The 13708-nt window shown below is 35.8% G+C and overlaps 1 protein-coding gene across 1 annotated transcript in view; it reads left to right on the top strand.

Moving 5' to 3' along the window:
* F13B (coagulation factor XIII B chain) overlaps positions 1 to 13708 on the top strand; it is a 41379-nt gene that overhangs the window by 20296 nt on the left and 7375 nt on the right. Inside the window, exons 6-10 of the mRNA XM_082425670.1 lie at positions 2144 to 2323; positions 2416 to 2601; positions 3804 to 3986; positions 7304 to 7504; positions 8234 to 8416. Of these exons, the coding sequence (XP_082281796.1) occupies positions 2144 to 2323; positions 2416 to 2601; positions 3804 to 3986; positions 7304 to 7504; positions 8234 to 8416 (933 nt within the window). The remainder of the gene's footprint in view (positions 1 to 2143; positions 2324 to 2415; positions 2602 to 3803; positions 3987 to 7303; positions 7505 to 8233; positions 8417 to 13708) is intronic.

Genomic DNA, 13708 nt, shown 5'->3' with positions numbered 1-13708 from the left:
CATTTATATCACTGGCTGTGTTCAAGCAGGTGGTATGATTACCTGTGAAGAGACATCAATTCAATAGTCATATAATCACACCTGCAATGTTATATGAAGGAGGTCCTGGTCTAGCAGAGGAAACAGAGACAAGTCATTGATACAATGTGACAACTGGTATAATAAAGTCAGGTATAAGGTGTTTGAACAAACCTTGAAGGTTCTGATTGATATGGTGTGGGACAGTGTTTACAGGGGTGATGGATAATGTCTGAACTGGGCCTTAAAAGATAAATAGGACTTTGAGGATTGGGAAGGATGGGGAGAGGTAAAGGGCTTGATAGCCTCTGTTGTCTCTGTAATGTAGGAAATAGTGTCATTATTAACAGGCAGGAGAAAGACAGGAAAGGAAACCTTGGAAGAGAGTAGTGAAGATTTGAAACAGTTGCTGGGAGGAGTGAAAGAGGGGTCACCAGGGTTATGCAGTGGGGTTTCCCAGAACTGCCATCATTCTCTAAATGCACTAAACAATGACTTTAATTTTTTTTATTAGAAATATTCTTTTTAAAACTTTCCAGTGGTGCCCAACAGCCTTGCTCTCACAGCAGAGAGGGAGATTGTTAGCAAATTACCTGTAGCGTATTATTTCAAAATGAAATGGCAGACCTACCGACTTATCACCTGTTCGCCCCACTCCCACCAAATTAAGTCAGACGCCAACATTCCTGCTATCGCTTTCTAGCAAACAGTCCTTAGATGTAGGATGGGAAGTGTAGTTGTCTGAGTAATGCCTCCCTCCCTCCCAAAAGAAGATATTCATATTCAAGTCCCTGGAACCAGTGAATGTTACCTTATAGGGCAAAAGGAACTTTGCAGATGTGATGAAATTAAGGATCTGGAGAGAGGGATAATATCTGGGATTATCCATGTGGGCCCCAAATGTAATCATAAGCATCATAATTACATAAGAGGGAGGCAGAGGGAGATGTGACTACAGAAGATCAAGTATGAGATGTGACGATGGAAGCAAAGGTTGGAGTGAAAAAGGAAGGGGTCATAAGCCAAGGAGTGCACGCAGCCCCCGGAAGCTTGCAGAGGCAGAGAAGCTGCTTGTCTCCTAAAGGCTCCAGAAGGAGCACAGCTCTCCTGATACCTTGATTTCAGCCCAGTGAAACCGATTCTGGACGTGTGCTTCCGGAAACGTAAGAGAATAAAGGTGTGCTATTTTAAGCCACTCCATTGTGGTAATTTGTCACGGCAGCCATGGGAAATTAATATAGTCAGTATTTTAGAATAGATAAGAGCAGGAGATTTTAATTCAGATAGAGACGGGTTTAGGAACAGATCCACCACTTACTAATAATTTACTTACTTCATATGTTTTAGTTTCTTTGTCTATAATATAGGAGACGTAATAGTCCCCACTTAACAAAGTTATTTTAAGATGAAAGGAGATAATGAATGTAACGTGCTGGCTCTTTTAGTTTTCTATTGGCACGAACTTAACAGCCTGAAACCACACAGCTGTGTCTTTCACAGTTTCTGTGGGTCAGGATTCTGGGTGTAGCTGACCTGGCTCTGCGTCCGTGTCTAACAAAGCTGCGGTCAAGGTGTCAGGTGGGACTGCAGTGTCATCTGGGGCTGGACTCGGGAAGAAGCTGCTTTCAAGTTCACTGTGGTTTGTGGCAGCATTAGGAGCTTGGCAGGCTGCTGAGCGGAGGGTTTCAGTCTCCTCCTGATGCCCCTGCAGGCAGCCCTGTGCCCCCTGCCCTGTGGCCCACCCCATTCGGAAACTCGCGATGAAGCAGCTTGCTTCCTTTCCAAATCAGCTGGGAAAGAGCTCGGCAAGAACGGCCTTACCGTACTGTGTTGCATCAGTGTGTGTGCGCGATCACACGCATCCATCCTTGTGGCTGTGTTTAAACAAGTCACACGCATCCCATCCTCTTGGCTGCGTTCATTGCTTAGAAGCAAGTCCCAGTTCCTGTTCTTGGGGAGGGGCGTGACTCAAGGAAGTGAGCGTCAGGATGTGGGGATCCAGGGGGTGACCCCAGTCTGTCTGCCATACTTCTTAGGGTCCTTGGCACAATGAACGTGCTTATGAAATCTTAACTATTATTTTTTTGGCAATTATATGACTAATATACTGACATTTTTCCATAAGGAAGAAGAAATCGATGTCCTCCTCCCCCTCTGCCCCTGACCTCCAAAATTCAAACGTACTCAACCACGTATCGTCACGGAGAAACAGTTCGTATAGAATGTGGACTTAACTTTGAGATGCAGGGATCAGAAGAGATACGCTGTGAAAACGGAAAATGGACAGAACCTCCCAAATGCATTGGTTAGCAGCACCTCAAATAAGCTTTCCCTACAATGAAACCTGCGTGCATGTGGAGCTAAATGGTCTCTTCTGTTTAAATTTTCCCTTTTTAGAAGAAAAGCAGAGGATGGTCTGTGAGGACCCACCCTTGGTTGCGAATGCTGCAGCAAACCTATCCTCCAAGGTCTATTATAATGGGGATAAAGTGACATACATGTGTGAAAGAGGGTATCACCTCCGGGGACCAGAAGAAATAACTTGTAAACGTGGAAGATGGACCCTTCCCCCTGAGTGTGTTGGTATGTGTGCTGCGTTTCACATCCAGAGCTAAGCCTAGTGTGTAAAATTTTCCTTTGTTTAATTCACACACTTACAGCAACAGTCCATGGCTTAGAAGAGTTTGAAACACACAGATACAGCACTTACTCTGCTATTTTTCCTGAGCATATGGAGCTCTCTGTAGAATTTAACTGAATATAAAGAATTGGGAAACAAACAAGTTTTTAACATCCTGATGATAGTACTTCTGCATCTGGCCATTCGGAGCCCTCCACCCTCTGAGCCACATACCTGCTCTTTCATCTAACTGAAGGGCACAACCAGGGCACCACTCCTCGGTGCCACCCTTCCTGTCACCCTCCTCATTTCTTGATCAGGTCCTGGAGAGACCTCCACAGACATGTTTACCGAGGATATCTGTTGTGTAAGAGAAAAGCTATTAAAGATGCTAGAGAAATTAGCCGAGTAGGAGAAAGACTCTGAAGACAGAGAGAAAAATAGAAATTTTCATCCATGGGTTGATTGAGATCTGAGATGAAGAGAGATGAGAAGGAAAAAATAAAAATGGAGAGGCTTCCCTGGTGGCGCAGTGGTTGAGAGTCTGCCTGCCAATGCAGGGGACACGGGTTCGAGCCCTGGTCTGGGAAGATCCCACATGCCGCGGAGCAGCTAGGCCCGTGAGACACAACTACTGAGCCTGCGCGTCTGGAGCCTGCGCTCCGCAACAAGAGAGGTCGCGACAGTGAGAGGCCCGTGCACGCGATGAAGAGTGGCCCCCGCTTGCCGCAACTAGAGAAAGCTCTCGCACAGAAACGAAGACCCAATACACATAAATAAATAAAAATTAAAAAAATTTTTTTAAATAAAAATAAAAATGGATAATAACAAAGGACAGTTTTTAAACGGACCATAATCGTTAGGTTAAAGAACACTGTTTATCTTTCTGTACATTTTAAGAATATCTATAGCATGAGTCCTTCAGAAGCAAGAAAAGTGAAAAATCCGCTGCATACTTGTCCTTCAGCAAAACATTTGCTGTTTAGTTTGGCTTAGTAAATTTTAACAATACTTAGCTGAATAAAGTTTCTCTGATTCTGGTAAACTGAGAGATCAGTTGTCCTAAATTACATAGTGAAATATTAAAGTACTATTGTATGGGCAACTGTATTATATCATTATGTTGTTATGTTTTTATTAATTTTAAAATATCTTCTTTTCTTAGGAAATACTGAGAATTGTAATTCTCCACCTGATGTAATAAATGGAGCTGTTATTGGTGGATTATTAGCAAGCTACCCGACGGGATCCTCAGTGGAATATAGATGCAATGAATATTACTTATTGAGAGGAGCAAAAATATCTCATTGTGAACAAGGAAAATGGTCATCCCCACCTGTTTGCTTAGGTGAGATAGAGAACACATTGAATTAAAAAAATTTTTCCCAGCCTTATTGAGATACAATTGACATATAACCTTGTGTATGTTTAAGATGTATAATGTGATGATTTGATACACAAATACATTGTGAAATTATTACCACAATAAGGTTAGTTTATTTATCCTTCACCTCACGTAATTTTGGGGGTTGTTGTTTTGATGAGAGCATTTAAAATCTACTCTTAGCAACTTTTAAGTGCACAATATTGGGGTGTTTATTTTTTTAATTTTTGAATTTTATCTTATTTATTTTTTAATATTTCTTTTTATATATTGTTTTGTACATTAGATCCCTGGAACTTACTCTGCTTTCAGCAGGACACATTGAATTTGTTTTACCCTTATGTTTGTGTTCTTACGTGATTTTCATATAATGTTTTATAGCATGGAAAAGAGAATTTTGTATATATCTTTCATTCTTCAAGTGTTTTACCTTATCGTTTCTGTCAGCAGAAAAAAATCCCTAGTATCTTAGGGTTTAGGCTATACTAGTTCTTACCCCACTGCATTTTTTTTTTAAATGTGGTAACATAAGAACAACAAAATTTTACCATTTTAACCATGTTTAAGTGTCCATTTCAGTGGCATTAAACATAATCACATTTGTGTGTCTGATTACATTTGTGTTGCCTTTCTCCTAACTGGAATTTCCCCTGGTTGTTTATATTTCTTGTTGTCTCTCTTATTGTCCTCAGAATGTCATTTGGACAGAAGAGTAATCAATCCAATTCTTTCCTTGGTAGAGCATGTCATTTATAGCTTTCTTTGCCACTGCTTCCTCACTTTTGTTTTATCTTGTTGAGCAGATAAAAACGTTTGTAGTTACTCTAAATATATTTTGGATTAAGGCATGGATTAATTAATGTTAATGTTTTCAAGTAGAAAACTGAGGCAGATATCTAAATAATTACCTAAATTGAAATTACTTTGGGAAAAAATATTCACCTCTCATTTCAAGCCTATAGATTTGCCTCATTTTTTAACTTTGCTAGTCAGAGTTACATTTAAAAGTAACGTACCTGGTCACTACAGTTGCAAAGAACTTCTTACATTGTGACTTCTACAAATAGAAAATTGCATGATAAGCTCCCTATAAGTTAAAAAAGACATTTAGTTAAAAATATTAGCCCTTTAAACTACAAAAGCAAATCATTGTTATCTACAAGAAAATTAATAAACATACAGAATAAACTAGAAGAAAACAGAAAATATCAGTAACCTTGCCGGAAAGAAATGCTGTCAGTGACTTAGATAATGGTCTTTTACACCTTTTTCTACACCAGCTTCCAACGTACATATTTACAAAAATGTATGATATCATGAAGAGGCTATGAATCTTGTTTCTTTCACTTAAACTATATTATGAACATGGTTTGATATATTTCTACATTATATTTTAATGGCTGCACAGTATTCCTTAATGCAGATATGCCATAATTTAATTAATTACTTTTTGATGGACATTTAGTGTATTTTCAACATTTTTATATTCCACACAGTACATCTTGTACTAAATATTTATACATGTAAATAATCTTTATTCTTTAATAAAATAAAATTAATTCTATTTATTTCACATGTTTTGTTTTTGTTTTCAGATTATCTGAAGAGGAATTTCTGGATCAAAGAGATCTGGAATTTTAATTAAATTTCTGTTAATTGCCAAACTGCCCTTCATAAAGTTTATTCTGATTTATGATCCTAGCATCAGTGAATTAATGAAGTAGTTTCTTAATCTTTGTGAACTTGAATATCTTAATCTTTACATAGTGTTAATTAAGCAATTAAAATTACTCTAATTGGATTTATTTGGGTATTAAACAGTTGACATTTTTCAATTTTCTAATGGCCACAGGTGGTTTTTCAATGAACTGATTGTTCATAGTTTAGCGATTTTTCCATACCCATAAGAGCTTTATCTATATAAATTATATTATCCATTTGACTGTCATGTATATTGCAACTATTTTTTGTTTTCCTCTTCCTTTTATTTATAGTGTTTTTAATATACATAAATTTAAGTTTTAAGTCAGCTCTTTCAGCATCTCCTTTGTGGTTTCTCTCCTTCAAGTCATTCTTAGTTTGCTGTTCACATTCACATTCAGATGTATCTTCACCTGTAGTTTTTCTATTGCTCTCATATTTTCATAAAGGATTTTGATGTTAAGCTTTTGATGATGTGATTGATATTGCATTCATCTCTGAGGATAGAGACTGGACCGAAATTGTAAAGGAAAAGCTAGTAATGGAACAACCCCATAGAGAACAATAAGGTTTAAGGAAACCTATCATTTTCTGTCTGGAACAATTGCCTCATGACATTTAGGCTTGATGCCCACAGCTTAAAACAAATACTGAGTGAAGATCATTTATTGTCATCAGGGCAAGAGGAGAGAGCTTTGTCCATCTTACTTGTCCTGTGGAACTGAAAGTACTCTCACTACGAATGGGAAAGATGGTGTTATAAGGAACAGCATTTCCCATCTGTGAATTATTCCAGATGTTATGAACTTCTCAACCTCCCCCCTGCTGGTCTTCCCTGCCCATATCCTACTTCAGCCAGTCTGGTCTCATTACTCCTCCCCAAGTAAGCCAGGTGTGCTCTCACCTCAAGGTAGTTCCCCGTGCCTGGAATGCCCTTCCCTCAAAAAATGACTTGGTTCACTCCTTAACCTCCTTCAAGCCTGTTCAAAGATTACTTATTTAAGCCTGTCCCAACCGCCTTACCTAGAAGCACAATCCCCCTTCCCCCACGCCTCCACTATTAATTTTCCTATCTCACTTATTATATGTAGTTTAAAGATGGCCCCAAATTATAAGATCCATATATTTATTACATTTATTGTTTATTGTGTGTGTGTGTCTCCCAGTTAGAAGGTAATCTCCATGAGGGCAGGGATCTTTGTTTTATTCACCGACGAATATCAAGTGGTAAGTGTCCCACAAATATTACACAGTAAATACATTTTCTATTTGAAGATTTTATTTTATAGGAAGGAAATCAGGATGAACCTAAGTGGTTGTTGTCTTTAAACAATATTTTTAATGTTTCAAATTAAGTGGTTTTAATTTATGATATATTGAAGATAATACAAAATATATAAATTCATTTGACAGCAATAAAGTGTATCCTTTATTATGTATATATGTGAAGAGCTTTAATAATGATAAATGATAAATATAAAACACTGCTTTTGATGCCTGTCATAATTTTTTTTGTAAAAATATATCACTTTCATACTTGTGAGATGAGTGAAGAATTGAAAAGACCCTTTGTTTTACAGAGCCGTGTACAGTTAACGTGGATGACATGAACAGAAATAACCTAGGGATGAAGTGGGATTATGAAGGGAAGATCTTACATGGAGATTTAATAGATTTTGTATGTAAACAGGGGTATGACTTGTCTCCATCAACTGCACTCTCTGAATTATCGGTGCAGTGCAACAGAGGAGAAGTGAACTATCCTTCATGTATTAGAAAAGGTAAAACAATAGTGCTTCCTGACAATTTCTTGGGTGACCAATATCACAGGTGATCAATATGAGTTCAAAGGATAAGACCCTAAGCAATCCACCACCCTCATCATCTAATCTATAAAATTGGGAATGACCTGATCAATTTCCAGTCAGCACATACCCTTAAATAGGATCTATGCTGACATCTTTTAATTCTGTAAGTCAGTTTTATAAAGAGAGAAATCATGAGATTTTGTACATATCACCAGACTTTCAGAGGATGGACCACCCTCTTGTGAGCAATCAACAACCCTGTAAAGCATTGCTCTCCTCAGGGTTTGCAGGGGAGCATTGTCTCAGAAGAGGGCTTAAGGTAGAGTGAGAGATTTTGTGTACTCCTTGGGCATGGGACTGTCACTTTTAATAAGGAGAAAGGAAGAGAACGCATACAGAAAGCATGGCCTCAAGACGGATCTTATATGCTTTCACTTTTGGCAAACAGAAAGGGGAAAAGTAAAATCACAATTGTTAATACTTTGCTAGTTTTAAACGTGTATTTAATATTATGAGATTCTAATTGCAATCATAAATTTTATGTATGAAGTTATTGCAGAAATGCTTTTGATATTTAAAAATTACTTGAGAGATGTCTTAAAAATGCTTTTACATGAAATATATTGTTTTATTTCTGTAGCGATTATAAAAGCACTGGCTGCCTATTGTAGCAATTCATTGCAGACTTTATTATTTTTGCAGAATCTAAAAGAACGTGTGCATCTCCCCCACTTATTAAAAATGGAGTTATTAAGAGTTCAACAATCAGGACCTACGAAAATGGTTCCTCAGTGGAATACAGATGTTTCGAGCACCATTTCCTACAAGGGTCTAAGGAGTCCTATTGTTTAGAGGGGGTGTGGACTACACCACCATTGTGTTTGGGTAAGTACTGCCACATATGTCTCTATTTCTTAAAATAAAACCATATTTTTCACTTCCTCTTCTCTTTGAGTTGATATAGCACTAATATAAAATTTAATTTTTGCATTTTTGTTATTTTATTAGTGTGCTTGTTGAATTACTGGGTTCTACTCTTTCCTCTAGATCATAAATATCTAGAATCCAGCTCATTCTAACAAGTATTTTTTAAGTACAAACCATACATGAGGTACTGGGTTGTAGGAACTATAGGATGGATAAGCCGTGTGGTGTGGGGAACCAGTCTAACAGTTGTCATTCGGTGTTATTGGTGCTGTGCTAGAAAACACGAGGACAGCGGGAAACAGATATAGGAATGGTCCCCTCAAGCTGAAAGATGATAATGCCTTGTTGATGAGGCATCCTAATAAAAGTAACACTATCTCCCAAGATTCTCAGGAGTCGTAAAATATCATATTTTTAAATAAAAAGAAAATATATCTTTGTGTTTATATCTGACTTTCATTTATTTTCTTATCTTATTTCACTGTCTTGGACTTCAGTATAATGCTGAGTAGAAGTGGTGGGTATCTGTGTCCCGATCTCATAATTAAATCTTTCAGTAATTCATCTTTAAATATGGTGTTACAAATACATTTAAAAAAATCAAAATAAAGATATAGAAACCACCTATTTCTATTTTGCTAAGAGTTTAAAAAAACCTTCAGTGCGTTTAATTTTAGCAGTATCTGTTGAAACAATCATATGATTATTACATTTATTTTTTTCCCCGGAATTACATTGCTTCTTTTTGAATGTTAAAGCAGGATTGTATTTCTGTAATAAATCCCACATGGTTGTGATGAATTATGCTTTTTATATATTGTTGAATTTTATTTGCTAATATTCTACTTAGGATTTTTGCTACTATTTTCATGAGGGAGATTTGTTTGTTATTTTCCTTTTGGGTTTTGTATCAAGTTTCTGCTAACTTCATACAATGGGCTGGGAAGTATTCTCTCTTTATCAATTCTCTAGATTTTTGTCTAAGACTGGTACTATTTCTTCTTTAATAATTGTAAGAAATCATCAGAGATGCCACCTGGGCCTTGAGGTTTTTTTTGAGGGAAGATTTTAATAACAACTTCAATTTGTTTAATAGATATTAGGTTATTATTATCTTCTCTCAGTTTCAGTAGGAAGTGGTTTGTAAGAATGTGTCCATTATATCTAAATTGTCAAGTTTGTTGACATAACGTTCATGACATCCTTTTATACTCTTTTTAATGCCTTTAGTGATGTGTCTATTGTTATACTGCTGTGAAGAAGTATGTCTTTCTGATATATCTTGCTGAGGGTCTGTAAATTTTATTGGTCCTTATAAGCAATCAGTATCTGCATTTTTTGATCCTTTCATCAAATGTTGTTATTTCATTAATTTATATTCTTGTCTTTATTATTTCCTCTCTTCTAGTTTCTTGGATTTATTTTATTACTCTTTTTCTAGCTTGTTTAGATTTATACTTAGAGTTACTAATTTTCATCCTTTATGTTTTTCCCTAAAAATGAATTTAAGGATATAAATTTCCCACTGAGCACAACTTCAACTTCATCCCACACATTTTTATATTTTTGATTTTTACTATCATTCAGTTAAAAATTTATAATACCCATTTTGATATCTTCTATGCACTCTGAGTTATGTAGAAGTTTATTTTTAAAATTCTAAACATTGGAGGATTTTCTAGTTTTCTTTTGGTTGTTGATTTCTAGTCTAAATCCATTGAGACATACTTTGAATTATATCTGTTCTTTGAAATTCACCAATACTTAGTCTATTACAAGCATATACTTGTTTCAGGTAAACCTTCTTTTTACTTGAAATAAATTAATTTTGTCCTTGTTGGGTTCACTGTTGTTACATACATGTCAATTGAATTGAATTTTGTTTTTCATGTTACTAAGTTCATTCTTATCTATCCTGATTTGTGTTTGTTTGTTTATTTGTTTATTTTTCTACCAATTACCAAAAGAAGTGTGTTAAATTCTCTCACTTGGTACATTTAAAAATATTTATCATTTTAGTTCTGTCAATTTTTGGTTATGTATTTTGATGCTATTTTATTAGGTGCACACCGATTGAAACATGTTGAATCCATATAATTTGAGTCTTTCTTTACCTATAGTAATGCTTTGTTTTTGTTTGGTTTTGCCTTAAAATCTACTTTAGCTGTACCAACTGGCGTTCGCCAAGTATTTACAAGGTGTACAATTTTTCATCCTTTAACTTTCAACTTTCTGGGTTCTTACTTTTAATGTGTATGCCTTACAAGCAATATATAGTTAGTGTATGTAAAAATACGCTTATTCAGTCTGACAATCATTTCCTTTACAATGGATTATTTAGTCCATTTACATATTAATGTGATTACTGATACGTTTGGGTTTATAGCTACTATCTTACTATACTAGATATATATCCTATCTGTTCTATGTTCTGTTTTATCTCTCTCTCTTTTTTTTTTTTTTATTGCTTTCTCATGGGCAAATCAAATTTTTTGTTATACCATTTTACTCTCTCATAGCTTGTGGATTATATGTTCCTCCAGACTTCCTTTAGCTGTTATCATAGAGATTTCATAATGCAAAATTGCCTTATTACAATTGAGTATAAATTCGTACTTTTACCATTTCTCTAGGACACAGAATGCTTTAACTTTATTTACTCTTCCCACTTTTTGTATTATTATGTCATGCATTTTCATTGTACATATAATTTAAGTCCCAAAGATATATTAATATTATGTTGTCTAACAATATTCTTTTAGATTCACCCATATATTTATCAGTAATTTGTTCCTCATCTTTTCTTTTTTTTATTTATTTTTTTATACAGCAGGTTCTTATTAGTCATCCATTTTATACACATCAGTGTATACATGTCAATCCCAATCTCCCAATTCAACACACCACCACCCCCACCCCACCCCCACCACTTTCCCCCCTTGGTTTCCAAACGTTTGTTCTCTACATCTGGGTCTCAATTTCTGCCCTTCAAACCAGTTCATCTGTACCATTTTTCTAGGTTCCACATATATGCATTAATATGCGATATTTGTTTTTCTCTTTCTGACTTATTTCACTCTGTATGACAGTCTCTATATTCATCCACGTCTCTACAAATAACCCAATCTCGTTCCTTTTTATGGCTGAGTAATATTCCATTGTATATATGTACCACAACTTCTTTATCCATTCATCTGTCGATGGGCATTTAGGTTGCTTCCATGACCTGGCTACTGTAAATAGTTCTGCAATGAACATTGGGGTGCATGTGTCTCTTTGAATTATGGTTTTCTCTGGGTATATGCCCAGTAGTGGGATTGCTGGGTCATATGGTAATTCTATTTTTAGTTTTTTAAGGAACCTCCATACTGTTCTCCATAGTGGCTGTATCAATTTACATTCCCACCAAAAGTGCAAGAGGGTTCCCTTTTCTCCACACCCTCTCCAGCATTTGTTGTTTGTAGATTTTCTGATGATGCCCATTCTAAATGGTGTGAGGTGATACCTCTTCGTAGTTTTGATTTGCATTTCTCTAATAATTAGTGATGTTGAGCAGCTTTTCATGTGCTTCTTGGTCATCTGTATGTCCTCTTTGGAGAAATGTCTATTTAGGTCTTCTGCCCATTTTTTGATTGGGTTGTTTGTTTTTTTAATATTGAGCTGCATGCGCTGTTTATATATTTGGGAGATTAATCCTTTGTCCGTTGATTCGTTTGCAAATATTTTTTCCCATTCTGAGGGTTGTCTTTTCGTCTTGTTTGTAGTTTCCTTTGCTTTGCAAAAGCTTTGAAGTTTCATTAGGTCCCATTTGTTTATTTTTGTTTTATTTCCATTACTCTAGGAGGTGGATCAAAAAAGATCTTGCTGAGATTTATGTCAAAGAGTGTTCTTCCTATGTTTTCCTCTAAGAGTTTTATGGTGTCCGGTCCTACATTTAGGTCTCTAATCCATTTTGAGTTTATTTTTGTGTATGGTGTTAGGGAGTGTTCTAATTTCATTCTTTTACATGTAGCTGTCCAGTTTTCCCAGCACCACTTATTGAAGAGACTGTCTTTTCTCATTGTGTATGCTTGCCTCCTTTCTCATAGATTAGTTGACCATAGGTACGTGGGTTCATCTCTGGGCTTTCTATCCTATTCCATTGATCTATATTTCTGTTTTTGTGCCAGTACCATATTGTCTTGATTACTGTAGCTTTGTAGTATAGTCTGAGGTCAGGGAGTCTGATTCCTCCAGCTCTGTTTTTTTCCTCAAGACTGCTTTGGCTATTCGGGGTCTTTTGTGTCTCCATACAAATTTTGAGATTTTTTTGTTCTAGTTCTGTAAAAAATGCCATTGGTAATTTGATAGGGATTACATTGAATCTGTACATTGCTTTGGGTAGTACAGTCTTTTTCACAATATTGATTCTTCCAATCCAAGAGCATGGTATATCTCTCCATCTGTTGATATCATCTTTAATTTCTTTCAACAGTGTCTTATAGTTTTCTGCATACAGATCTTTTGTCTCCCTAGGTAGGTTTATTCTTAAGTATTTTATTCTTTTTGTTGCAGTGGTAAATGGGAGTGTTTCCTTAATTTCTTTTTCAGATTTTTCATCATTAGTTTATAGGAATGCAAGAGATTTCTGTGCACGAATTTTGTATCCTGCAGCTTTACCAAATTCATTGATTAGCTCTAGTAGTTTTCTGGTGGCATCTTTAGGATTCTCTATGTATAGTATCATGTCATCTGCAAACAGTGACAGTTTTACTTCTTCTTTTCTAATTTGTATTCCTTTTTTTCTTTTTCTTCTCTGATTGCCATGGCTAGGACTTCCAAAACTATGTTGAATAATAGTGACGAGAGTGGACATCCTTGTCTTGTTCCTGATCTTAGAAGAAATGCTTTCAGTTTTTCACCATTGAGAATTATGTTGGCTGTGGGTTTGTCAAATATGGCCTTTATTATGTTGAGGTAGATTCCCTCTATGCCCACCTTCTGGAGAGTTTTTATCATAGATGGGTGTTGAATTTTGTCAAAAGCTTTTTCTGCATCAATTGAGATGATCATATGGGTTTTCTTCTTCAATTTGTTAATATCATGTATCACATTGATTGATTTTCATATATTGAAGAATCCTTGCATCCCTGGGATAAATCCCACTTGATCATGGTGTGTGATCCTTTTAATGTGTTGTTGGATTCTGTTTGCTAGCATTTTGTTGAGGATTTTTAAATCTATATTCATCAGTGATATTGGTCTGTAATT

Source organism: Balaenoptera physalus, assembly GCF_965194825.1.
Source record: "Balaenoptera physalus genome assembly, chromosome: 1".
Classification (NCBI taxonomy): Eukaryota; Metazoa; Chordata; class Mammalia; order Artiodactyla; family Balaenopteridae; genus Balaenoptera; species Balaenoptera physalus.
This window is presented reverse-complemented; position numbering and strand designations above follow the sequence as displayed.